Source organism: Cyprinodon variegatus, unplaced genomic scaffold, assembly GCF_000732505.1.
Source record: "Cyprinodon variegatus isolate N-32 unplaced genomic scaffold, C_variegatus-1.0 Scaffold26, whole genome shotgun sequence".
Classification (NCBI taxonomy): Eukaryota; Metazoa; Chordata; class Actinopteri; order Cyprinodontiformes; family Cyprinodontidae; genus Cyprinodon; species Cyprinodon variegatus.
In genome coordinates, this window is record NW_015150479.1 from 2778401 (window position 1) to 2804820 (window position 26420).

Sequence of the window (26420 nt, forward strand, 5' to 3'; positions counted from 1 at the left end):
ATCATATAATTTTGATGCCACCCAACTGATCGTGCATTGCAGAAATGTAATTAGAGGGTTACAAAAGCGGTCTGCCGCGTGCACAACTCTGATGCTGCGTTCACACCGGACGCAGCAGGAGCAGCAAAATCGCATCTGCTGCTTCATTTTTGCTGCTTGTACCAGTTTAGTTCTGACGCGCGGCTGAAGCAGCTTTGCTGCTCTGGCTGCTCGTTGCAAAAGTGTGTCTGACGCGAGTTGGGCGGAGCTACCCTATCCTTTCTTTGCCTTGCAGCTATATTTGCTGTGATCAGTGGGAATAAAGTAGTTTTAATAGATTTTTAAGTGAGAAAATCCACCTGAAAACTTCATCAGTGCAGTTAGTTAATCCAGATTACTATCCTGCCTTCCAATATCATTTCTGTCGGAGCCGCTCAGAGCCCCACATACCAGAGGTGCACTGTCAGTAGGAATCCCATTCAACAGTAGCCTCTGACCGGGTCGTCTCCTCGCGGTTCACCGTGGCAGCTGGTTGGTGGTTTTCATCTAAATAATCCAAACTGCATGCACCAGGATAATAAAAGCGAGCATATTCTGTTGGCAGGTTTCAGCATTTTAAGTGAATTTAAGCGTTAATAAACTGTTTCAGAGGAGTGATCACAGCGTTCTGTATCATCAGCGCTGTGTCTCTCTCTCTGCCAGCTCCCAGATCAGCTTCTCTGATTGGTTGACGCGGCACGTCGAGCAGCAAAAGTTAAATTTTTCCATCTCGAGCGGCAGCGCGTTTGCGGCGCGTAACGCGCGTCAGATGCTTAAACGCTCCCGACGCGCTGCTTCAGCTGCTCAGACGCGCTGCAGGACTTTTTGCTGCGCCTTGATGCACGTCAACCATTGACTTTGCATGTAAACTCTGCGGCGTCCGGTGTGAACGTAGCATGACAACTTCTTCTCTGCGTGATCAGCTTCATCTCTGCTCCCGCTCGGCTCCACAGGATTAACTTATGCAATTTGATTTACAGCTGAGTTAGACGCTTCTTTACTGGGCTCATCCGCCATTCTCTTTGATTACGCTTCCTACTGGATCACTGGAGTCACGTGATCAGACACGCTGCAGTGTCTTAAAGGGGAAGGAAATACCAGTCACCAGCGCACACAGGACAACAGCAGAATTACATTTATTTATTTTACCGAAATGGGAAAATTGTCGCAAATTATCGTAGTGAATGACGGTAAAAATCTGTTTAATCACCCAGGCCTACCTCAGACCGTCTGGAATTTTAACACATGAAAAATCCCCATTAAGAAGTTTAACAATGTCCTCTTTCTTTCTAACAAACATGTGATGAATTACTTAAAAAACTGTGCAGAAATGTAATTAGATGGTTACAAATCTTTCAGACTTTCTGCTTCATGGTTTTATCAGGATTCAAAGCTGTCAACCCAACTAGTTCCCTTCAGATCTAACATCTGTTGGGTTCTGGTTTTTTTGGGTTTTCACTTTAAAGGAAACAAAGCATCATAAAAACATCCCACCGATAATTGTTTTATATTCCGAAAGACTTACTGGGTTACTTTTATGTTTTCACAAAAACGCTGTAAAAAGATCTCAGAGATGTGGAATCCGTAGAATTCTTCCCTTATTTAACTAAATAGTTAGACCTTCTGCTGCTAAACCTTTATCAGTCTGGGATTTCTTGGTGGGATTATTTTATGAGCTGTAATAAAAGTCGTGTTGTCTCGGTTCAAATATCAGACTGCAGGTCGTTTCAGCTGCTGGGGTTTGTTTGCAGGCTGGATCCGCTACGCTGAACGGGTCCTGGGCAGCCTGGTCACTCCTCATATCTGCACGGCCAGATCCCCCCAGCAGATCATGGGCTGCCTGGTCAAGGATTATTTCTCCAAGCAGCAGGTGAGTTCACATTTAAGAGCTTAGATTAGGTCATAATGACTGGACGTTTTTTGTTGTGTTTGCGCCTTCTGTAAACAAGGCAGATTTTTTCTTACTTTTTAGAGGGAAAAAAAATAATAATCAAATTGTTTTTACTAGTTTTTCATATTAAACCAACAGACATCCCGTCCAGGGCATACAAAACAAAACAAAAAGACTCTATAATTACATCACACCGACATCACAAAAAAACAAACAAAAAAAGCAACTATCAATAAGACAATTACTACACCCGCACATACAACCCATGTTCCAGACATCCGTGGGTTGAAAACCAAAAACATAAGTATGAATAACAGTCATAATGATAATAATTCCACCAAACAGGAAAAAACAAACAAAAATAAAACTGCTGATTATGCTGAAGCAGATGGAACTTCGGATTCAAAATAAGAAATAAAAGGTTGCCCTGTGACGTAAATCGAAGATGTTCTAGCTTTAGGTGTGCCATTACCCCCTCTATCCATCGTTTATGAGTTGGTGGAACTGCCTTTACCCAATTAAATAGGATCAATCTCCTGGCTAACAGCCAAGAAAATGCCATTGCCTTCCTTTGAGCTGTCGTTAATTCTATCCCCCCCGGTGCCACACCAAAAATGGCTACCAGAGGGACCGGTTCAATGTCTTTCCTGTAGACAGATGAAAAAGTTTTAAAGATTTCAATCCAGCATTCTTTGAGGCTGGGGCAAGACCAAAACATATGGGATGTGTTGGCTGGCACCTGTTTACATCTAGGGCAAGTCGGATCGGCTCCCTGAAAAATTCTCGCCAGTTTGTCCCTGGTGAAATGAAGTCGATGTACCACTTTAAATTGTGTTAATCCATGTCTAACACACACTGATGAGAAAAAAAAAAAAGAATACTATTTAACCTTCCTTTCAGATGTTTGCTCTCTTGTTCCTGTGCTCCAAAGCACTTGCTTAGAGTTTTTTTCACTTGGTTAGAGTTGCTAACCAACGTGACAGAGCACAGCTGCTGATCAATCACCTCCTTTGTTTCAGCTTAACAAAACCTTTAAAAAATTCATGGAATGTCAGCGGGCGACATTTCCCAGCCTCCAGCTGCTACGTTCATCGGACATGAACACAAACTATTGCTTTATAGCCTTACTGACTGACATGACCTAATTATTTTTCATCTCCTGTCGGCAAATGATACTGATCATAAACTGGTTAAATACATAGACTGACAGCATGTCTAATGTGTATTTAGTTCTCCAGTCTAATGTTTTCATCTAAACTAACCTGGAAATGTTGTTGTTCTGATCAGTCCTACTCATTATACTTAATGTAAAAGCTGACATCGATCTTCTCAGAGAAGAAAAGTGTTGAATTTTCACTTCCCTCATTAAAAGAGCAAATGTAGCAGCACTGCACCTGATCCTTCTTTACTTGTATCTTTTTTAACAGGAAGCCTTTTTATAGCTACTTTGTTCAGCTTTAGTCACACAGTGGTAGCATACTCCTCAGCTGCTATGATAGGACCTCACCTGATACGTCGTGGGAAGCTTTGGGAGTAACGGGCTTAGTGGGACAGTTATTTATTTTTCAGTGATGGAGTTATTTTTAAACATTGATAACTGCGATTGGCTGAGGGGATAAAGTGGACAGATGTTCAACATGCGACGCCGACTCACAGGGAGAGGAGAAACGTGAAACGGCGGCAGATTAATTAAAAGTGTTCATAAAGCGGAGGCGTTCTCTACAATCAAAGGCTCAATGTTGAGAAACAAAGACTTTATCCCCGTCGCTTACAATTGAAATGATAAAAGAATAGAAATCAAACTGGAGTGGTTGTATTTTCAGAAGATTATATTTGAGCATTAATGGGATAAAGTATTTAGATTAAAGGGAGCATAAAATAATAAAATAAGCCTTAAAATTAAAGTTTTTATGTTCTCTACATCAATAAAGCCAAATTTATGCTAAAAATATGTCCAGGTACCGTAAAGCTGACCCAGCAGAGTGAAGAAAACCAAATAAAGCTGAAGGTTGATTAGATCAGAGCAGCGGATCTAAAGTAAAACAGAGTTACCATGGGGGGGGACTCTGATATTTAAATATCAGCTGGGTGTTGGACTGCAGCTCTGCAGCTTTTGTTTGTGTCCACAGCTGTTGGAACTCCCCTTAACATCTGGTAGTCTGACACCAGGCTGGAGTTGATGTTTGAGCCCAGTCCACCTGTGTTTAAATAGGTTGGGGCTCCTGGCTGTGGTCCAGTTTACTCTAAATGTTGAGGTTTGGTGGAGAACGAAGCTCAGTGTTGTTGAGAATCCTTTGCATGCGGCAGAGTAGACGTCACAGTTCAAAGACCATTCACACTGTACTGCCTCTGACCTCCTGTCAACCCAGAACATGACCTCCATCAACCTCAGTCATATGCTACTAATGTGCTGAGCTTCCATCTAAAGTCTTTTTTTTCCTGAACTTTATTGATATTATTGGTCTTTATTGATCTTCTCTGAAATTAGTTTTTTAATCAACCAAAATGAATTTGTCCAAACTAGTTGGGACTTGCAGGGTTCCTGCAGTATCGGATTGTCCATCTTGCTCTGTAGGTTTCATGCTTAAAGCCTTTCAGTTGTAGAAGCATTTTACACAAATTAATCTTATTTTTCCTGTATTGATCTTATTTTTTAGCTAATAAACTTTGAGCCTTCTGGTCATTTTGAGTCGAGAATTTAGCAGTAAATTATAAAGTTGTTGTTATTGAGGGAAGTAGCAACAATCTGAAGTGTTAATTTACCCAAAAACAAACAGAGTTGAGTTTAACTATAACACCTGTTCTTCATCTAGTCAATTGAAACAGGTTTTAGGTCGGTGAGGTTCTGCTTTTTGAGCTCAAACTATGAGGTTGATTTACACATAGGCAACATTTAAAATCTCTAAGGTTCCATCTTCTTCCACAGTCCATTTAATTAGTCTGATTTGCTGAAGTTAAATGAGCATAATGGCCACATATCCTGTTTTTATTAACACATTCACTTCTTTGTTTCAGGGTTTCTGCAGGTCATTAAAAGTAATTAAAAGTCATTAAATTATTGTTTTTTAAATTAAGGCCTTAATTGGCATTAAAACTCATTAAATGTGATTATCGTGGCATTTAAAATTCTTTATTAAAAAAAAGTTTATAAAACCAATTTCGTCAGATATATTGCGATATATTTGCGTGAAACTGCTTCCAGTTGATCGTAAAGCTGTTTGTTCGGGAAAGAAGCTCAAGGCGGAGAAAAAGCTAGAGAATGGGAAATTGTAAATTTCCACAAAACTGGCTGGAAAACGAGGAATTCGGTACATGGCTGCAGCCTGTCGAGGGTAAAGATGACGAAAGATTTTGCCGTGTATATATGAGAGTCATGAGTACTTGTTGATCTCATTAAAATTATTTCTAAGAGCATTAAAAAGCATTAATTAAGAGTTACCAATTCCTGTATAAACCCTGTATTTGTACATAACTGTTAGAAACTTGTCTGTCTCAATCCTGGACTCAAACCACTCAGACTCACCCTGACTGTAGGTGAACACATGCCTCTCAGTATGGAGAAAAGGTGGAAAATCAAAGAGGTGCATTTAATAAGCAGGGAGGGAAAAAAAGAAAGATATGCCTACAGCAGATGAGATAAAAAAATAATAATTTTGCTTTAGCACCAAACCACCTCCACCAACCCTGAAGTGTTTTAGAGGATTTGTCACTATTTGTAACAAACATGAACTGTGTGTCCTGTCCAGATCAGTTCTTTTTGTCCCTCCACTAATGTTCTTTTTTTTCTCCTTTTGTTCCCACAGAAGTTGAGTCCAGACAAGGTTTATCACATGGTGGTGGCTCCCTGCTTTGATAAGAAGCTGGAGGCCGTCAGGGAGGAGTTTTACAACAGTCTAATGGAGACCAGAGACGTCGACTGTGTCCTCACCTCAAGTAAGAAGGTTTAAATCTCCACATGGTGTGAAGGCCCTTTGATCTCTGTAGGAGTACTTAAAATATTCTGGTTAGATTGCTTTTTAATCAAACCACTTCCTTTTGAAACCTGTTTTACTTCTTTTCTACTCAAAATTTTTTTTAAAGCCATGTAGAAAACCCAAACATTACACCCACACTCAGGCGCTACAAACGGCCAAATCATTATAACATCTAAACATGAATGTTTTAACCATTGCTGTCCGGCTAATTGTACTAAAGCTGACATCTGACATCAGTCTTCACTGCAGTTTGCAGTACAGTGCAACTTGGAAACAAAGTCCAGTGGATTGTTTTTCATTTTCTTTTTTTGGACTGACATCAGTCAATTGATTCTGGTTTTGGAGCATCTCCAAGTGCTGCTGAACAAATCTGCACAGTCAGACATGTTTGGAGGAGCTAGAAAAGAGAACATCTGGGATAGTCTGGAAACCCTGAAGTGTAGTTTAACGCAAAAGATATTTCTAGGGGGCGTGCTTTGGTGGCGCAGTGGTTGGCAACCCATGTACAGAGGCCGTAGTCCTCAGAGCAGGCGACCCGGGTTTGAATCTGACCCGTGGTCCTTTGCCGCATGTCTCTCCCCCTCTCATACCTCCTTTCCTGTCAGCCTACTGTCCAAAAAATAAAAAATACAAGCCACTAGTGCCGCAAAAACTCAAAAAATATATTTATATTTCTAGTGTTTTGTTTTCTAATTCCACAATAACCAGCTTCTGTTTTATTTTTCAAGTAGCCTGATGAACAAGCTGTTATCTGGGAGCTATGTGGGCTTTAAACCCAAAACAGACAATAATGTGAGAAATTAAACACTTCCAATGTTATTGTACGTTTTCCTCCCTTCATGTGACCCAATCCTGAGGGGAAACCTGACTGAACTCATACAGCTGTTATCTTAAGTTAACCGAACACTACTGCTGATGGTTAATTCATAAAAATCAGTTAGCTGATTTGAGGCTAATGCCGCACCTTTCCTCCTGCTTTGATATGGCTTGTTGATCATCAGATGTAGTTTATTCTAAGCCAGTTAAAGAAACTTTACCTGATTCTCCACTGGATGAACAAAACTCTTTACTTATTTTTTTTTTTGTCTTTAGGGTTTAATTTTTTTTTTACAACCTTAAGCGCTTTCTTGTCCAGCGTCCATTGTTTGATGACTTTCTGTAACCTTCGTGTGAAAAAGTGCTTATTTCTTCATGCATTAATGAGTCTGCATGCTATCTGCAAATCAGCTTTCTCTTCTCTGTGGGACTAAAGCACTTTCAGCGTATTTCTGCCACCTAAACGGCTGGAATGAGAAATTTTGTGTCACCCTCTTGTTAAATGTATTGTGACCAAAATGAAATGCCTCTGAGTTTTGAAAATTGCGTTTGAATAAATTTGGATTATAAGTTATTGCAGTCAATTTCCGGCCCCTATTCTGCGCAGGATTAGCTATAAGCCCCGCCCCCAACTCTCTTTGTTATACTTTTCTCTTCTTTTAATGTTACACTTCTGGTCCATTTTATCTTAATCCGTTTTTCTTCTTTTACGAGGTTTGTCTGTGTTTGCAGTGACGGGTTGTGACGAATCCGCCTCGTCACTGAAAAAACAGCTTTGCTAACTTTGCGTGCCTCGTCACTGAAAATAACCTCGCTAAGCAAGGATTCGTCACACGGGTAGTAGACGTATCGCTTACTTCCCTGTTGCCGTCGTCCTCAGTTGCTGCTTATTTCTGTATTAATTCGATTAAACAATCGTCTATGTCTGTTAACTCATAATGCATCTTATTAAAAGTATTTTTCTTAAGCATGTTAAATGATTTCTTTAGTAATGTACAAATCTAACAGAAAGTGTTTTTTTGCTCTATTAAGAGCTTTGCTGGTCTCTTTGGAGCACAGCATGGACATCGTACAAGAAAAAAAACACGTTTTTGTTTGGAAGAATGTTTACACAAAAGATGAGGATTATTTTAACCAATGTTATTGTTGACTAAAACTAGAACTAAGGTTGGAAAGTTTAGTTTCAAACTTTAGTTCTAGTTTTGGAAAACTTGGAAAAAACATACTGAAAGTGTTACGAGAGTTTACAAAAGTAACTAAAATTAACTGAATTTTAATAGAGAGTGGGCTTTATTATTGTTTGGGTCTTCATCACAATGCATTAATATGAGGTCAGTCCGCCACTCTGGGTCCCTGAGCAAGACCCTCAACCCCACACTGCTCCCTGGGTGCCACACAATGGCAGCCCACTGCTTCCCAAGGGGAGGGGTTAAATACAAAGGTAAATTTCTCCAATTTGACATCAATAAAGTCCTATAATTATTGTTATTATTATTATTATTAGGTCTATTGTCCTGCTTCACTTTTTCCCCCTACTGTACCGCATTACGCCACCAGATGGCAGTACAGGAGTCAGGCCATTTATGAAGCTGCAGTGCAGTCTGTCTGGGATTTTCTTTCTATTATTTTTTGTTTGTCTATTTTCCCCCCGGTACTTAAGTTGTTTTACATAAAAGACTAAAATTCTAACTGCTAACAAATGCTAAGGAATTAAAACTAAAATAGAATTGAAAATCGGAAGTTAAAACTAAATAAAAAATCATTTTTATGTTTTATCTTTACTCTTTTTTTTTTTTTTTTCTCCTTTTCCAAAACCATAATAACGACCTAGTTGATCCATCATGGCATCCATTCAGAGAGATCGGAGTAGATCATAGTTATTTTTCATAGAATATCTGAATGCTCAGAGCTGTGTAGTTAGTTTTTTTTTTTAAGAATTTTCTATTTGGTGTTTCAGAGGAGATCTATCACCTGATGGAGAAGAGGAAAGTATCAGTGGAGGAGCTGGACTCTGTTCCACTGGACCAAGTGTGAGTTCAGTTCAATTGATTCAGCTGAATAATAAAAGATGTGATCAGCTAAACAGATACCAGGAACCTTCTCGGTCGGTTTCAGTCAATCTATTTCTTTAACTGTCTGATGTGTTTGCAGGCTGGGAGAAGGTGGGGAGGAGGCGCTGATGAGGCACGATGGCAGAGGCTCTGAAGGATTCCTGGAACATGTTTTCAAACACACGGCTAAAGAGCTTTTTGGTCTGGATGTGCAGGAAATCACATACAAAACCCTCAGGTCAGAGTCCTGCTGCGCTAAAGTATCAATATGGTCTGAACTTTTCAACATTTTTTCACATTTATATTTAGCTCCACTCCTGGAAGGTGAACTTCTTTTCCAGTTTCCAGTATTTTGACGGGGCTACAGGGCTGGTTGCCCATCCCCCCCAACAGTGCTCATGCAACATTTACACAGGTTGAAATAATATAATTATGATTTACAATCTAAACTATGACAAAAAAAGTATCCTTATATGCTATTAACCTTAGCTCCCCAAATCTCTTATACCAAGATGTTATAAAAAAAACATCCAGAGCATCTCTGGATGGAAAAAGAGGAAAAAAGAACAGAAAAAAATTACATGACATTTTCTAACACTCTGGATGTTTTCAGAAAATCCCAAATTAAAAACTCATGAAAAAAGATGGATAGATGTGTGTGTAAAAAAAAAAAAAAAAATGCATTAAGCAAAAAAAAAATTTATTATTTGACATTTATAATCATTCGGATACGTTTTTACTGTAGTCCTTATAATCACTACCTGCTGCACCATAACAATGAGTGAGGAGAAAACAAAGACAGGTAAAAATGGATGATTTACAATCACAAGCATGCATGAGACGGACTGGCAGTCTGTCCGTCCTTTAAAGACCGTAGCGGCTGTTCGGTCCAGAGTCGTCACCAGAGATGCGGCACATTTCAGATCAGCCATGGAGAAGCCTGGTGCATCTTTGTCCACAGAAAGAAGTGGATCGATTCAGGCTGAACTTAGTGATCAAAAACATTTGTAAGTTTGAGCTAATTACACAATAACTAGCAAAACAAGAGGTGGAGGTTTGCTCTAAGCATCAGCAGTATTATGGCAGCCAGAAAGCTGAGGGACTTTCACCTGCAGTCAACCTTTAAAGCTGTGGATAGAAAGCAGTAGGAACCCTCTTTGTAATGAGACGGAAAAAAGGTGAAAATCAAAGTATTTATTCCCAAAGTAGCTAAATGTGAATAAATCCTTTAGGAAATCAGATTGCTGCAGTCAGTTATAAGACTAGACAAAAAATGGTTGTTCAATAAACTGTGAAAATGCAGCATATTTACTGGTGCAAATAGAAAAGGTAGTTAAACAGCATCTCCTCTCTTCCATATGTAGCCTTTGTTTGCTTTTATTTCCCTGAATAATATGTAAAATTTATAGAAACTAAGCAGAGAAGGATACCATTAAAGTACAAACACTGTTGTTATTTATACACTTTACTTAATAACTCTATTTGATAAAAAGACGGAAGAATGAGGCTCTGGTTTGTTTTTAACCCACCAGTTAGAGCTTTTTTCTCCACAGAAAGTATTTTATGGTAAATATTTCACTAATGGCTAATATGCTTAGTGAAAACCAACAGAGTTTTGTGTAAAATGATTTATGATTATGGCAGGACAAATGAAACCTATTCGTGAGTGGAATGTAGGAAAAATGGCAGCAAAACAGCATTTTTATGAAAGGAGGAAAATGTTCGTAGAATCGGTGTTATTCAGATGTTTGGAAAGTTCTCATAAATTAGGCGATTTTCTGACTTATAACTGCTGGGTTGCACATTGGCGCAGTAGGGGCCTTGCAGCCAGAAGGTTCAGGGTTTGATTCCCAGGCTGGGGTCTTTTTTGCATGGAGTTTCCATGTTCTCCCTGAGCATGCGTGGGTTCTCTCTGGGTACTCCAGCTTCCTCCCACAGTCCAGAAACATGACTGTTAGGTTAATTGGCTTCTCTAAATTCTCCTTTGGTGTGAGTGTGTGCATGAATGTTGCTGTTTGTCTCTATGTTGCCCTGCGATGGACCGGTGACCTTTCCTGAGTGTACCCCGCCTCTCGTTCGTAGACAGCTGGAGATGGGCACCAGCACCCCTCGTGACCCCACTTGGGATTAAGCGTGTCAGAAAATAGATGTTGTTGGATAGAAAGAGGAAAAAATTAAGACAAAAGTTTATTTGATCAATTTTTAACTTTATTTATTGATCCTTCAGCTTTAAAGAAAAAAAATCAAATGAGTAAAATTATTCTAAACCTTTTTTATTTACAGCAATTTACTGCAAAGTTTTCTAACTAAAACATAATGTAACATCAGTATTTTTACTCTTTCATAAAGTCACAGATATGGTCTGTGATATTTTACCTTTATCACCGCCTCCCTAAAGCCTCGCCCCGTTTATAGGTCAGCAGCAGACACAAATCATTTAATGCTAAACACGCTGGGATGCTACCGTTACCGCCTACAGACCTGCTACAATCAGGGCCTTCTGGTACATGTAGCAGATTTTGAGGAGAGCATCTTCTGAAAGTTCATCTGATGCCCCAAAATTCTACAATCCAAACTCTCTCAATCTTTCTCTTTCCACATCACAGTTATCTACCTGTTTCTGTGTTTATCTTTCACAAAATTCCAATGAAAACATTGAATGTTTTATGATTAATAGTGAAATTTGAAGGGGGATGAGCATCTTTGTAAGGCGCCGCTGTGTCAGTGATAACGGTTCATTTCTGTCCTCTTGAAGAAAATGTTGTTGGTTTTTGCAGGAATCGGGATTTCCAGGAAGTGACGTTGGAGCGGGACGGGGAAACACTACTGCAGTTCGCCGCCATCTATGGTTTCAGGAACATCCAGACCTTGGTGCACCGGATGAGAAAAGGCCGTGTGCCTTACCAGCTGGTAGAGGTGCTGTCCTGCCCTGGAGGTAAAGCTCAGAGATTCTACTTCCTGCTTGGATCGGTAAAAAGATTCTAGCTGAGCTTTTTTTTCTCTTTCAGGATGCCTGAGTGGCCGAGGTCAGGCAGAGAGTGAGGCTGTTGGTCGAGTGGATAAAGCCCTGGTTCAGCAGATGGAGGAGGTCTACAGTAGCCTGCCAGTCCGCCTACCAGAACTGAACCCCATCTTAAACACTCTGTATCAGGACTGGCTACAAGGCCAGGACTCGCCGCAGGCCAACAAGCTGCTTCACACAGAGTTCAGAGGCCAGAGTCAGTCTCACACGCAGCCTCCACACATGCAGTGGTGATCAAACCGCCTCTGGTTCTGTCCAGAAGAACTCTGCTCACAATCCTGAACCGGTTAAGAGCAAGTTTCAGACCGTGCAGCATAATAGGCCTCATGATGTCTCTGCAGGTTATTCATCCTTTCAACCATAGGGGGGCGCTGTCTCCTTTGAGACAGTGGCCCGTTATGTGTTAAACCTTAAGCTAAGAAGATATGAGGTCCACAGCAGTACAAGCTTTCCATTCCTGCTCACTGGAGCAGTACCAGCATGGATCATAAACAGATAAACCCATGATTTTCCAGATAATCTGGAGCAAGCTGGATTATTTTATCCGTATGCAGGACCATGCAGTGACTTGCGGTCCCAAGGTGGAAATGGGAGCAGTTTGAATATATTGCCAATCTATCATTTTACTTTGGAATCTGCTGTTTTATTTTATGTTGCAGCGGTTTGCTTCGTTGTTGTCATGACGACAGACACAAACTGTGTCCGAAACAAAGCTAGCTATGCAACAGCATCTTATCTCTACAGATCCAGTAAACAGAGGGGTTGAAAAGTAGTTGTTTTAAGTGGTACTCATATTTTTATTCAGGTTTCTTCCAGCTCCACCATCCATTTTTTTTAAATTATATATGTGTTTATGCGCAAGGATCCAACGTACCTGTAACATATAAAGAAATAAAGAAATTCTTTGAAGAAATGTTGAATTACTTCTATCATTGCTGCTGTGCTGATTAGGAACATAAAGAGTGTTTGAAAATTAACAACTTTGTGGAAAAAATACTTTCTAACAAAGAAGCATCTAGAGATTTATTAACACACAGTTTGTGTTTGCAAACATTAAAAAAACAGCCATTTATTTGGTTTATTACCCACATAAGGCCAGTGGAGTACCGCGAAGGGGGACAATAATAAAGATTGGGTGGAGGTTTAATATTGTGAAAGAAAAAGCATGTAGGCCGACAGAAGGTCAGAAAACCTGTTAGTATTCCCGGTTTGTCATCTGGTGACTGAATAAGCAATACTGAAATGTGTGAAATAAACGGATAAGATTTTAGACAGCTTATGCCATTCAGACAAATCTGACATTTTCTAAATGTTTATTAAATGTCTAGAAAATGAACAGCATTGTGAGTCTGTTACAGCATCAGCAAAAAGATAAGAACAGGGATGTGATTTGAAGCTATAATGAGGTTAAATCCTGCAATTCCTTCTTTTTTCCATCACAAATTACAACCGTAATCCACAATTCTGCAGTATATTTTTTCTCATAAATGGTTAAATGCAAGAAATTTTATTTAAGTAAATTATAATCGAAATACTCAGACAAAAAAAAAAAAACAAGAGGGCAGCAGCACCCCAGACGACTTCTGACTCTTTAACAGTGAACAATGTGGTTTCTGCTATCGTAATGTAAAAAAAAAGTCCCATCAAATAATAATATGCCAAAAAACAAGTAAATGCCAGTTATTAATTCATTCAAAACATGATTTAAATATTAAGTATGATATTAAATTATATGTCTAATTCAATTAATCTTCAATAAAGTTACAAATGAATTTTAATCAATTGAAATCAGTAGGTTTTTACATACATTATTTACTATGAAGTTATGAAATGCACAATAATTAAATAGTTAAAAAACCATTTAAAATCATACATTTATCTATATTGAATGATTAAAGAGCGAAGTGAATATGCATTTTTAGGGGGCCACCTGTTACTTTTGGGTATACAGGCTGAAAAGCTAAATTGAACCAGAAACTAGATTCCTGCAACCTCTGGTTTTTGTGCTTCATTCCTCCACTGCTCTTTATATTTGTCAGTGGGGGAATAATATGATACACCTGAAGGCCTTTCATCAGATCATTACATGGAAAAGTCCCTGGTTTATGGAAGCCTGTTGCTGTCAAAACAGAAAATAAATCTTTGAAAATTATCCTGTCATAACATGATAATATGGTTCAAACATGATGATTATGTTGTAGAAAACCATTTGAATATATTTTGAACTAATGTGATGAGTTCATCCAGCTCTTTGCAGACTGGCAGCATTATGCTTTATTCTGTATTCATCATATGACTCATTTAATTAGAATAGGAAGTTAGCCTGTATTTTTGAATCAAGTGGAGTGAATGGCTATAAAGACAGACAGCCCATTGATGCGTTTCCTGAGAAAACTTGGCGTCCCAGAGGAGTGTCTCTGATTCATGGAAGAGGAATGAGTCACTGTATTTTCTTCTCACTCATATTTCATTATTTGCTATTAAGGGAAATAAATTAGTGCAGTGAGCAAGAAGCTAGTCTTTTTTATTATGTTTGCCTACTTTAGCCTGACATTTTCGCTTTCATATAAGATTCTAATGAAATTGCTGCTGAATTATTGGGTAGTCTCACCAAAATAGATCTGGGTTCTGTCTCAGTCAGATTATGCGCTTGAAATAAGTTTCTTTTTTTTTTATCGTAAATAATCTCACTGTGTTCATTCCTGCTAAAATCAAAGGTAAATACAGTTATTTAAGGAAAAAAGACTCATATATGTATATTTTAATTTTTGCAGAGTATGTTTTCAGTACGGGGGCCATAACGGGCCAGGACCAGTTCTAAGGGGGCCCTAATCCCTGTATTGAACTGCCCATGGTTTTTGTGAAGCCAGGTCATTATGACCGTGAGGATAAACTCAACCAATGGCTCAACCAAGTACGATACCTTTGAAAAAAATCCCACTAATGAGATTTTTTTCAAAGGTATTGTACTTTAGCTGGTTCTCAAAGACAATTGTACTGTGCAGAGGTTGAGCTTATAATCTGGGTCATAATGACACGGCTTCACAGAAACCATGGGCAGTTCTAAACAGAGAGTAGGGCCCCCTTAGAACTGGTCCCGGCCCCTACTGTGGTCCCTGTACTGAAAACATGCAAAAATTAAATTATGCATGAGCCATTTTTCCTTAAATAACTGTATTTTACTGTATATTACATTTGATTTAAGCAGGAATGAATAAAGTGAGATTATTTACAATTAAATTAAGAAAAAAAAACATATTTGCATAATCTGACTGAGAAAGAACCCAGGTCTATTTTAGTGGGACTACGCAGCAATTTCATGAGCCTGAGAGGAAGAGAGATGCATCCACTTTGATGGAAATATGAAATGAAATCTCTCAATTGCTGAAGAAAAAAAGAGGTTGAGAGTCATACAGCACATATATAGCAGGCCGGTCAGATTTGGACATAAACAATAAATAAGATTTTTTTAATGAACAAAATACTTTAGCCATTATTGGAGCAGAAGAACAGAAAACAGACTCTCCCATCCAGTGGTGGAAAAAGTACTCAGAAAAGGTACTTAAGTACAAGTACAAATAAATACTCTAGTAAAAGTATGACACTGGCATTTGTACTTTAGTAAAAGTAAAAAAGTACTTGCTTTTAAAAATATCTAAAGTATTAGAAGTACTTTCTGAATGGACTGCAAAGTTTCACAACAATTAATAAGTGTAAGTACTATATGTATATTTTCTTTAATACATCAATAATGTTATTGAATTGATCAACGATGGGGATAATGCCTGTTTCACTTTTAGCTTCAGTCAAAGTTCATGCTTGGGAATTGGAATTTTGGAATATCAGTGATGATCTGCAAAGTGAAATATCATTAATTGCAAAAAATATGAAAGATACACTTTTGAATGTGTTTATTTCGACAAAGAAATATACCATATGTTATTCAATCTGAATTTAGCACATGGCTACAACATCAAACTCACTTTCAATTGTAATTTTTAACTCCAGTTTAATCATAAATTCCATGGTTTAACAATGCTGTAAAGACAGCTTTCTAATTCAGGGCTCTCAGACATTTTATAAGGTTCATTATCGTGCTGCTTTTATATTTCTCTATTTCAACACAGCAGAATAAAATAATTTGATCATGAATAGAACTCTGTGAACGTCTTGCATCATTAAAAAATGTAAAAGTTGACCAGACCTGCAGGATGGAGTTCCCCTTCTCTGGATCCAGGTCCCTACATGTTGGTGGCAGTTGCAGTGGGAGCAATGGTTGGAGATGAGTGCTGTGCTTTCTCTGGAAACAAACAGGTGAATTTTAGTCAGAAATGATACAAATTGAACAGACTATACAGAACAAAATTAAGCACTCATATATATATTTTGAGAATATTTTTAAACAAGAATTGTCAAGTACAATTCACTGGCAGATGATTTTGCTCATTTAAATTCTTCCAAATTAACTCATCTATTACTTTTTTTCTTTGCTAAGAATATCTGACCCAAACCAAAATTTCTTTTTTAGCTAGATGAATCGAGGTCTATTTAGTTGGACTTTTTTGCGTTGAATAGTAATCAAAGAAGCGAAACAGGACTGTAATCTATCATCACATTACCAATTCTTAGTGCTACTTGCCAAAAAGGACATGTTTTTTAAAAAAAGGGAGTTGCATAAATTATTATGATGTGTGAATTAAATGCATACTCTGGATTATATAAGATATTTATGTCAAGTTTTCTCATCTAGGTGGGTATATTTTGAAATTTTGCACGTTTGATTTATTTTAAATGATGGAAACTAGAAAGAGTCCCTTTCTCCATAAGTTCAGGCGGGTGTTTCTGCAGGACGCTGCATCTGCACAGCTCTCTCAGTTTCTCCAGTAACACAGGGAGAAAAGGCTAGATTCGTAGTGTTTTTTTTTTGTTTTTTTTTTCAAAGAAGTCACTAAAGGGGCATGGAGTTCTGCTTAAAGGTATAGTGGAGGGTTTTTGCGAATTCTTGAAAAGTCCTGCCCACAAAAAATGCACATGCACAAACGTGTACCCGCTCCCGAGAGGGAACGCCTATTAAATGTGTGTGCGAGCGCGCACAAGCCCATTTCTCCTCATGCACACTCTGTTTAAACTTTGTCGTTTGCATCGCTCATACAAGCTTACAATGTTTCCGCTATGTCATACTCACCCCCGGTAAATCCCGGCATGTATGACGGCCTTGCATAAACATATCAAGAGTGATTGATAATTAGGAGGATTAGCGATGTCTTTGAAGCAAACACCCATGAAAAACCTGGATGTTATGCATGATAATCATGTTTACTTCTCACTATTGGCACTTTTGTAAAAGCTGGCTAAGCTTTTAATTATGACTTTCACATGCAACTTAGCAACTTACCTCAATATGTTTTTTTTATAGAGTTTTTAAAAGCTCAAAGCGGAGACAAAGGTGGCACGGGAATCACCAGGAGTCATTTTTTGAGCCAGTTACAGAGGACAAGTCTTTCATATAAGACCAAGGGTGCACAATTCTGTTGGCGGACTCTCCATGCTGGAATCCATTTGGGAATGTGAAGCTCTGGAATGAGGCTCAGTAAATGAAGGTCACCTCACTCTTCTTGGAGGGCGGGTCCAATGTTACCTCCTCACTCAGTGGACCAATCCCCATCTAGCATTTGATTATTTTCAATCTCTCAAACAAAGCTAAACAAATAAATGAGAAACAATGTGTCATGTAACGTGTAAAGAAAAGCATTAGAATTGAAAGTATAAGTACTTTATGTAAATTGTAGTGGTGTAAAATTAGAAAGTATCCATGATTAAATCTACCTAAGTTAAGTATAAGTACATGAAAAATGTACTAAAATACAGTAACAAAGTACTTGTACACCATTACATCCCACCCCTGCTCACCTCTTTATGAAAAAAAAAAACCTTAAGCAAACTTCACAGATTGCTCTGTGAGAATCACCTTTCCGTGCCTCACTCAGTACCTTTTATAAACCATCCTGCAGCCTTTGTTGTTGTGCTTTCCTTATCTTTAAATGTAGCTCTCATTATTTACATTAGAATCTTCTATCTACTCTGGTTTCAGAGCATAGTGTGCAGGCTGGTCATGAAGCAGGGCTTTGCTTTGCAGTCGTTGAAGAAGTTGTTGCACATGATTTCTTCTATGCATTTACTTAGCTGTGTGCCATCTGCAAAGTAATGACAACATGTTTTTTATAAAGAGGTGAGCTAGGCGGAGCATGTAGGGGAGTGGTGGCCTAATGGTTAGGGCATTGCGCTTGGAATCCTGTGGTTCTGAGTTAAAGCCCAACTCCCACAGAGTGCCACTCTGGGTCCCTGCACAAGACCCTAAACCCCACACTGCTCCCCGTGTGCTGCACAATGGCAACCCACTGCTCCCCAAAGGGATGGGTTAAATGCAGAGATTTCATTTCGTTGCTCTGTCTTTGTGACAGTAAAATGACAACAAAAGCTGGGGGAAAAAATGTAGATACCGAATAGGAGAGACCCTTAGAAGTACCCTTGGAGAATGACTACCTAACATCACTTATTTGAATGTTTATTGTTGTCAGTGTGTTGTTCTGCAGCTGCAAATATCCAACAGTAACTTTGTGCTTTTTACTTTGTGTTGAAAGGATCAAAAGCATCAAATGCTGTTGTTCCTGCTGCTGGTGAACCTTTTCCTACCACACTGTCGCTCACTGAACGTCGCTCATAACAGCGACACCCTTTCTGCGGCTTACACTCATGCAGACAGTGTCATTGACTGTTGTCTCCACACCTGTCAAGTCAGCGTTCTTCCCCATCACTGAAGCTGACAGACTCAGACTGACAGGACGCAATTCATTTCCAATATTTTTATCATCACAAGATTGACCTATCTGAGACACTGAGTTGTTGTTGTTTATTGTATCACTGTACTGTTTTTCCGTTAAAGAGGATTCAAAGGCAAAGCGGGAAACACTTAATTGATGAAACTGAAAAAAAAAAAAAAAAAAACTTACAGAACTGGTCTCACACGAGGAAGTCTGCCAGGTGTCACTGGAATGGAAGCAATAAAGATCAATGAAAAACAAAAAGTAAATGAAAGGAACCAGCCAACTGAAAAAAACGGGGAAATTGAATGAAAAGCCATGGAGACACAGGTGAGAGAGATCTAGGTTATTGGATGGTGGAAGTGGAGTGTATAAGCTGAGCTTTACAGCAGAGGGAAGGCATGGCAACTGAGGGAGGGAACTGAACCTGGACATGATCAGAAAACTAAATAATAAGAAAAAGACAAATCACACCTAAAGGGAATAAACTAGAATAAACAATTGAAATAAACCAGACTAAACCCAACGAATACCTACGGAATTAGTGCACAGACTTTAGGAAACAATGAAGAAAATCTCATAAAACTGAACTGACTGCAGGCCATAAAAAGAGTATGAATCCACTAATGTATACTTAACCGAAACTAAAAGATATTTGGGTTTCACTTCCTAAAATGAGGGACAGAACGTTTTCACAATCTTGAGTTCCATTTAATGTAGGAAGTATGGACAGCTAAAAGCTTAAGATTTGAGTTCCTTATCACCCAGACATGGTTACATAACAGCTCTGTAGGAACCATTTATAGTTGCTGGTGTTTAGATATGATTTGATTTTTGATGTTTTGTTTAGGTTGACACACTGATCAGTGTTTTGCTTTGCCACTGGTGGCGGTGTGGAGGAGAAAGCTATAAAGGTGAGAGGGCAGAAAGGGTTTTGGTAACGGGAGGTCATACAGTCCATACCTGTCCATCTAACTTGTTGTACAAGACCGCCAATAAATGGGAAAGCCCATAACTCATCTCGCGGTCTGGACATCATTCTGTAAGCGTGTTAATACCAAGATTCCCCGCACCCAGAAGCAATTGAAAAGTGGTCGATAGTCACTACAAGTTTCGTTAACTTATAATTGGGTATAATAAGCACGGAACATGTCAGTGTTTTCCAGAATAAATCTATTCCTCAGGATGATGTTCACACAAAATGTTCACCAGATGGTGATGATCCAAGTTAGCCACACTTAGAAACCAAAACAAATTATCTCTGAGATGAAGTAATGTGTAATAATGTGAAATATCAAAGAGAAGAGCTATTGAACACACACAAAAACTGAGGTGGCAAAAGGAATCAATGACAAGGAAGGCATCCTGACTCTCGTCAGTGCAAATGAATATCAACTGGTTCAGTCCAAACTGATGCGTTAGCCATAACACACGAAACATTTCAAGAGGGGTAAAAGTTAAGAATTCTTTCAAGATACAGAGACCAATTACAGGCGAAGACAGTAGTTGGGGTTAGAAATTAATTTGAGGTATTCAGACTGAGATATATTTATCTCCTCAGGACAAACCAAGCAGCAGGTTTACAGAAAAACAGGGGAAACAAGAATGAAAATCCCTGATTCTGAAATAGCGAGGAGTCCTTTCTTTGGGAAGAGGATTTAAAAAGAGCCAAGGACAGAACAGCTTTATTCTCCAGCAGTGTGATACTTTAATACATTTGGAAGTCACATTGAATGGCTCTTTTAAAGAAACAGGTGACGATTCATTCCTGATATCATAACATCATTTAGCCTCATTAAAACTCTTATGCAATATATCTGTAATTAGATTAAAAGTCTAATTAAAGAAGAAGACAATTCCAACTGTTATTGTCATTTATGTATATGGGGTTTGTTATTATGGATATAATAACAATATGTATATAGTATGAATTCTGGATATTTGTATTTCCAGTTTGAGAAGTCTATTATTCAATTTTCACTAGTAATAATTTAAGCTCAATGTATATTTAATTTTAAGTAATTGAAGATATCTTCATGGTCCTTTCTCTCTACATATATTGAATTCAGTCTCAGATTGTCAACTGAAATCGTAGATATCTGCAACTCCATTACATTATCTAAAATATCAAAATTACATCGTAGATAAGGGTAAAGCAAGACAGTTAAAATTATTGATTAAATGTTAAAGTGGCTTGCCCATCTCTACATCCTGCATAAACTTGAGGTTTCAGCACCACTCATGTTTACCAAATGCAAATGTGGGGAAAACTATAAAAGTACATTACATGTACATTAAAGTATTTAATTTAGTTACAAGAATATTATGCTTGTGAACAACAGATGGAGTCCTCCAGGACATTTTTCTGGGAAGATTTCTCACTGCAGCCCAGATATTTGGGTTGACAGTAGCTTTGGATGTAGGAGTTTGCCCTAAAATTGAAGGGTTGACAGTTTAAACCCCGGCTCTGGGTTTCAGTGTCGTTGTGTCCTTGGGCATGACACTTCTCCCGCAGTGTCTACTGATGGTGGTTGGAGGGTGGAGCCAGTTGCTTCTGTCAGGTAGCCCCAGGGCAGCATCATCAGTGTGTGAATGTAGTGTAAAGCGTTTAGGCCAAGTCTCCTGACTTGAAAAAGCACCTCATAAGTACAGGCCATATACCATACTGAAATGCTGGCAATTGGTGTTTTGTCATATTATTTGCTCAGAAAGTTTACCGGTGTTCTGTCAGAAACCTTTTACATTCCACCCTCTGCTGTTGCTGACACTGCGTGAGATGTAATCAGTTCTATTTTTGCAAAGCTACAGACACAAAACCACATGCATTTGTGGTAATAACTGGTGATTTCAATTATACCTCACTCTCTGCTACACTGCCAGCACCCCAACAGTTTTTTAACTGCTTAACCAGAGAAAACAAAACTTTGGACTTGTTTTGTGCTAAAGTAAAGGACTCCAACATCTCTAAGTGAAGACCAGATAATAATCCTTGTTTTCTCTACTCAGAGAAAACAGAAAATGTGCTTGTTTTGTAAGAGATAACCTGCATTAAAAAAAAAGAACTGTAAGAAGATGGACACAAGAAGCTGAAAAAGCCCTGCAAGGTTGTGTTGAGGCTACAGACTTGGATGCACTGTGTCAGCCACATGCAGAGGACATCAATGCAATGAATGAGTGTGTGACTGACTACATAAAGTTTCGTGTTGATAACACCATCCCTACTTGAACGGTGAAATGCTTTCTAAGTAATAAATCCTGGATCAAGTAATCTGAAAGAACTGCTTAACAAGAAAAAAATAGCCTTCAGGAAGGGAGAGAGGAAAGTAATGAGCAGTATACAAAAGCAACTTAGGGTCAAGATAAGAGAAAGCAAGGATGCATGCAGGAAAAGGCTGGAAAACAAGCCCCAGCAGAACAAAATCAGAGATGTGTGGTTTGGCATGAGGAAGATGAAATGTTTTAAGCAGCTTTGATGCAAAAAGAGCTAAATTATTTTCAAGTGATCTTTCAAAGGCATTGAACTCTAACTGTCTGGGTGCCACAGTTAACTGTTTCCACCTTTCTATTTTTCAACATGACCAATTTTTAGGTTTGTTAAATTATTTTAAATCATTATTGACCTGCATGATATCTTAATGTATCAAAAACTAGATTTTTATCCTTCAGCCCTGAATAAAAAAAAAAAAAAGAATGAAAAGAGTGGACCGAAACAGAAAAAAAAAAAAATCTTTGAAACAGAGATAAAGTTCTTGGTTAATATATTGCCTTTTATCTTTGTTTTTTCATTGATTTCCTCTTTTACTATTTTACTATCTTTAGATGCTGGTGAAGATTCTTAATCATCCAGGTCATAGTCAGTCCAAAAAAGTTAAAAACAATCCACTGGACTTTGTCTCCAAGTTTGAAGACGTTTCACTTCCTCTTCTGCCAATAAAAGATTCCTTAATGGGAAGTGAAAAATTTTCAAACTTGGAAACAAAGTCCAGTGGATTGTTTTTTTTGTTTGTTTTTTTTTACTTTTTTGGAATACCATCTTTAGACTATGGTTATGATGCCTACTTTGGTCAGTAGATCAAACCAAAATAAGGGTACATTTTTTTCTAAATGACATAAATGCATTAAATTTATGGAACAACATTATGAGTTTACAAAGTCATGTGATAGTTCATAACGGTTGTTAATATTAAATTAAGATTTTCTATGAAACAGTGAAGTATTGACTCAGCCAACAGCTTTCAGCACCTCAACAACTGTGTCATGTTCAGACCTGTTAAAGGGTCAGCATGGGTCTCCACCTCTCTTACTGCTGGATTTAAAGAAAAAAAATGCCTTGTATTTCTGTGGAAAACACACCTAGTTAATGAACCAGCTGGCTCACAGATAAAACAAGCAAAACTAGCTCCGCTAAACAGTTAAGGGCTTCCTTAACTGCCAAAAAATACGTCATAAAGAAATAAGAGAGGAAGCAACATTTTCCTTAAAATCATAAATATAATTGCTCCACATATAGCATCCTTTAGGAATGGCTGCTTTTGTACTGAAATAAAAATAAAAACTTGAAAACTTTGTTATCAAATGTCAATCTTATTTATTAAAAGAAAAAAACAACAACAGACAGCTTTGTTGACAATGCAATTACCACCAACCTCTATGGAAATTTTAAGTATGGCCTACACCCAGAAAATACTGCATAGAAGAGAAACATTTATCAGTCTGGGAATTGAGATCCATTGTCTACTAATGGAGAAATAAACCTTCCCAGTAAAGACCAGCCAACCAAAGTTACTGCAAGAATATGCTGACGACATAATGACGATAATAACAAAAACAGGTCATGAAAGAATAAAATCTACCCTTGTAATGTATAAAATGTATTTGCTTAGTTTTGCTCTGCCCTGTAAAGACAGAGCATCTTTTATAGATCAAATTTTTGGTTTGGAGCATTAGAAACCCCACATACTAAACTCTGCAGGCTTAACTTCTCTTAGTTAAGTTAATGATCCATCAATAATAAAGAGACACACAAATCAGTGAGTTCCAGGCAAAAACTTCTGCTGAGTAGGGATTGGTCTGATATTAGCCATCCATCCATTTTCTGTCACATTTATCCCAAGTGAGGTCCCAAAGGGTGCTGGTGCTCTAGCTGACTACAGGCAAGAGGCAGGGAACACCCTGGACAGGTCACCAGTCCTTCACAGGGCAACACAGAACAAACAACCATTCACGTACACAATCACACCTAAGAAGAAATTAGAGAAGTCAATTAACCTAACAGTCATGTCAGACATGTTTTTGGACTGCGGGAGGAGTACCTGGAGAGAACCCACACATGCTCAGGGAGAACATGCAAACTCCATGCAGTAAGACCCCCATGCCAGGAATCAAACCCCCAACCTCCTTGCTGAAAGGCAGCAGTGCTACCCACTGCTCCACTGAGCAGCCCATATTAACCAGAAAAATAATATCGGATTTTTTTGGGTAGTCTCTAAAATCTCTGATATTTATGTAGTTCTGTTTAAAGTTTCTGTAATTCATTGCTTATTTTTACATGGGTCAGTTGTTTTCATACTTTTTGTTGTTGACTTTTTCTCCCTGTTATATCAATATTATTTTCTAACATTCTACAATATAAAATAAGTAATAAAAGCAGTATGATTCATGCTAATATCGGATTGGGTAAATTTTGGTATGGGTCGATTCTCAAAGCTGCAATATCGGTATTGTATTGGAAATAAAATGGTTTTATCGTCAGACAACTACTGCTTATCAAGCCATACCGTCTCACATTTACAAAACGATACATCTTTATGATCTCCTACTCTTATCCTTGTCTGATATTGAATGTGTTTAATGATCTAAACACATATAAATGCAATAAAACAGCAAAAACAAAAGTTGAGGCGGGCTAATAGCACTTCTCACAGCACAGGTTTGGTTAGAGGGCTGGTGAGTTGACAAAGATGGGGAAGTTTGCTCAGAACTGAGAACTCAGAACTCAAAAACCACCGTCGCTAATTAGGGTCCTATGAGTGGGGCTCCTAAACACATGTTCTAAAAGGCAGAAAGATTTTATGAGGGATAAAAACATCTAATCAGTTTAATTCAGTTTATATATATAGAGCCACTTCACAACACAAGTCATCTCAAGGCATTTTAAAATTCAACCAGATCACACAGTCAAATTGATTTAAAGTTCTATCTAAGGAAAGCCAGTTGATTACATCAACTTATAGACTCAAAAGCAATCCCTTACACCAAGCATGCTTGTAGTTACAGTGGAGAGGAAAACTCTCTTTTAACAGGAAGAAACCCCCAGCAGAACCAGGCTCAGTGTGAACGGCCTTCTGCCGAGGCCGACTGAGGTTCAAGAGACAGCAGCAGAGATACAAAAGGCGACTGTAAAAGGTGGCCCATGTAGGAAACACACAGCCAGGCAGACGAGCTCCACAGTTAGAGAAACAGGACTACACTGAAAAACAGGCCAAGCTATAATATCTATAAACAAAGGTGTTGATGGCAGTAACACTGTGATATTTCTCCCCAGGATGGTGTCACAGCCAAACAGGAACAGACCAGATGAAGCTACTATGATGAGAAAAAGCAGAGAGAGCATAAGGTTAGGGACTGAACTAACAAATTCTGCAGCATGGGACAATGAGATAGAATAAAGCATAATGATGAAAAGGGGTCCCTATGTCATCCAGCAGTCTAAGCCTATAACAGCATAACTATAGAAATAGCTCAGGATAACCTGAATCACTCTAACTATAAGCTTTATCAAAAGGAACAGATCCTTCACCTATTGAGTTTTCTCTGCCAATAAACTGAAAAAAACAACTAAATAATTGTTTAAATGAAATAAAAGATAAATGATGGTAGTTGTTTGCGTTGCATATAACCAGTATTGTGCTGGCCTATGAATGCTTATCAGCTGAGATTAACTGCAAAACCTGAAGACTGCAGGCTGGTTAAAGAGGAAGTATTACTTGTTAGTACCGAGTGAGCTTAAACATCGAAGGTATGTCAAAGGCTGAAGCCCTGAGGCTCAAAGTGACAGTTGATAGAAGTCACACACTATTTGAACTCATATCACCCCAGGCTGCTTTACTTTTAGAACTGTTTATCGTTTTTCACACCATGGATATAGATCAGTAAATCAAAAGTAGACAGCTTATTTTTTAAATTTGCCTTAAAATTGCATTGTAATAAAATAGTCTTTTAGGTCGACAGATATGCCATTATAGTTTTCTGTGTGTAGAATTGGGTTTAAATCCCTCCCTTTTAGAAACATTTTAGTATCAAGCTTATATTAATTTAACAAGTAATGAAAATGCAGTGAACTGTGAATCTTTTTATATATATATCTATGTTAAATTTCAAGGTTACAGTTTAAGAGATGATCATCAACAGGTTAATATTTCAACTTGTATAAGAGCAAGGTTTAACAGGTTTATTATATGTAGATGAATAACAGAAGTTGGGTCTGGAACTCAGTGGACTGGTGAACCGGAACTTGAAAGTGAAGGGGAGATCACAGTGATCAGTTCAGAGACCGTAGGAAACTTGACTGAGGCTTGAAAATTACTGGAGAGGGACTCACGTTTGAGGGGGCTCTTGTCAATCCTTGAATCCAGCTTGTGGGGGTTTATCCAGAGAAGAGTGAACTCGTTGGAGGGCGGACAGATAGACAAACGTTGGACCCAGAGGAGTAAAGGAGCGGACTGTCAGTTTGATTTCCGAAGAGGACTTGAACGGATCATGTGGAGGTTTTCCACTCCTCAGTGTGTTCTCTGTAAATATTTCCAGGGGAAGAAGGTCCAGGTATCC

At 38.4% G+C, this 26420-nt stretch overlaps 1 protein-coding gene across 2 annotated transcripts in view; it reads left to right on the plus strand.

Annotated features, from left to right (window-relative positions):
• Positions 1–12669, plus strand: part of narf (nuclear prelamin A recognition factor) — a 17108-nt gene extending 4439 nt beyond the window's left edge. For both annotated transcript variants that reach the window (XM_015396215.1, XM_015396223.1), the window contains exons 7-12: positions 1770–1888; positions 5713–5842; positions 8657–8729; positions 8851–8988; positions 11528–11685; positions 11759–12669. In XM_015396215.1, the coding sequence (XP_015251701.1) occupies positions 1770–1888; positions 5713–5842; positions 8657–8729; positions 8851–8988; positions 11528–11685; positions 11759–12006 (866 nt within the window). In that variant the 3' untranslated portion in view covers positions 12007–12669. The remainder of the gene's footprint in view (positions 1–1769; positions 1889–5712; positions 5843–8656; positions 8730–8850; positions 8989–11527; positions 11686–11758) is intronic.
• The last annotated feature ends 13751 nt before the right edge of the window (positions 12670–26420 follow it).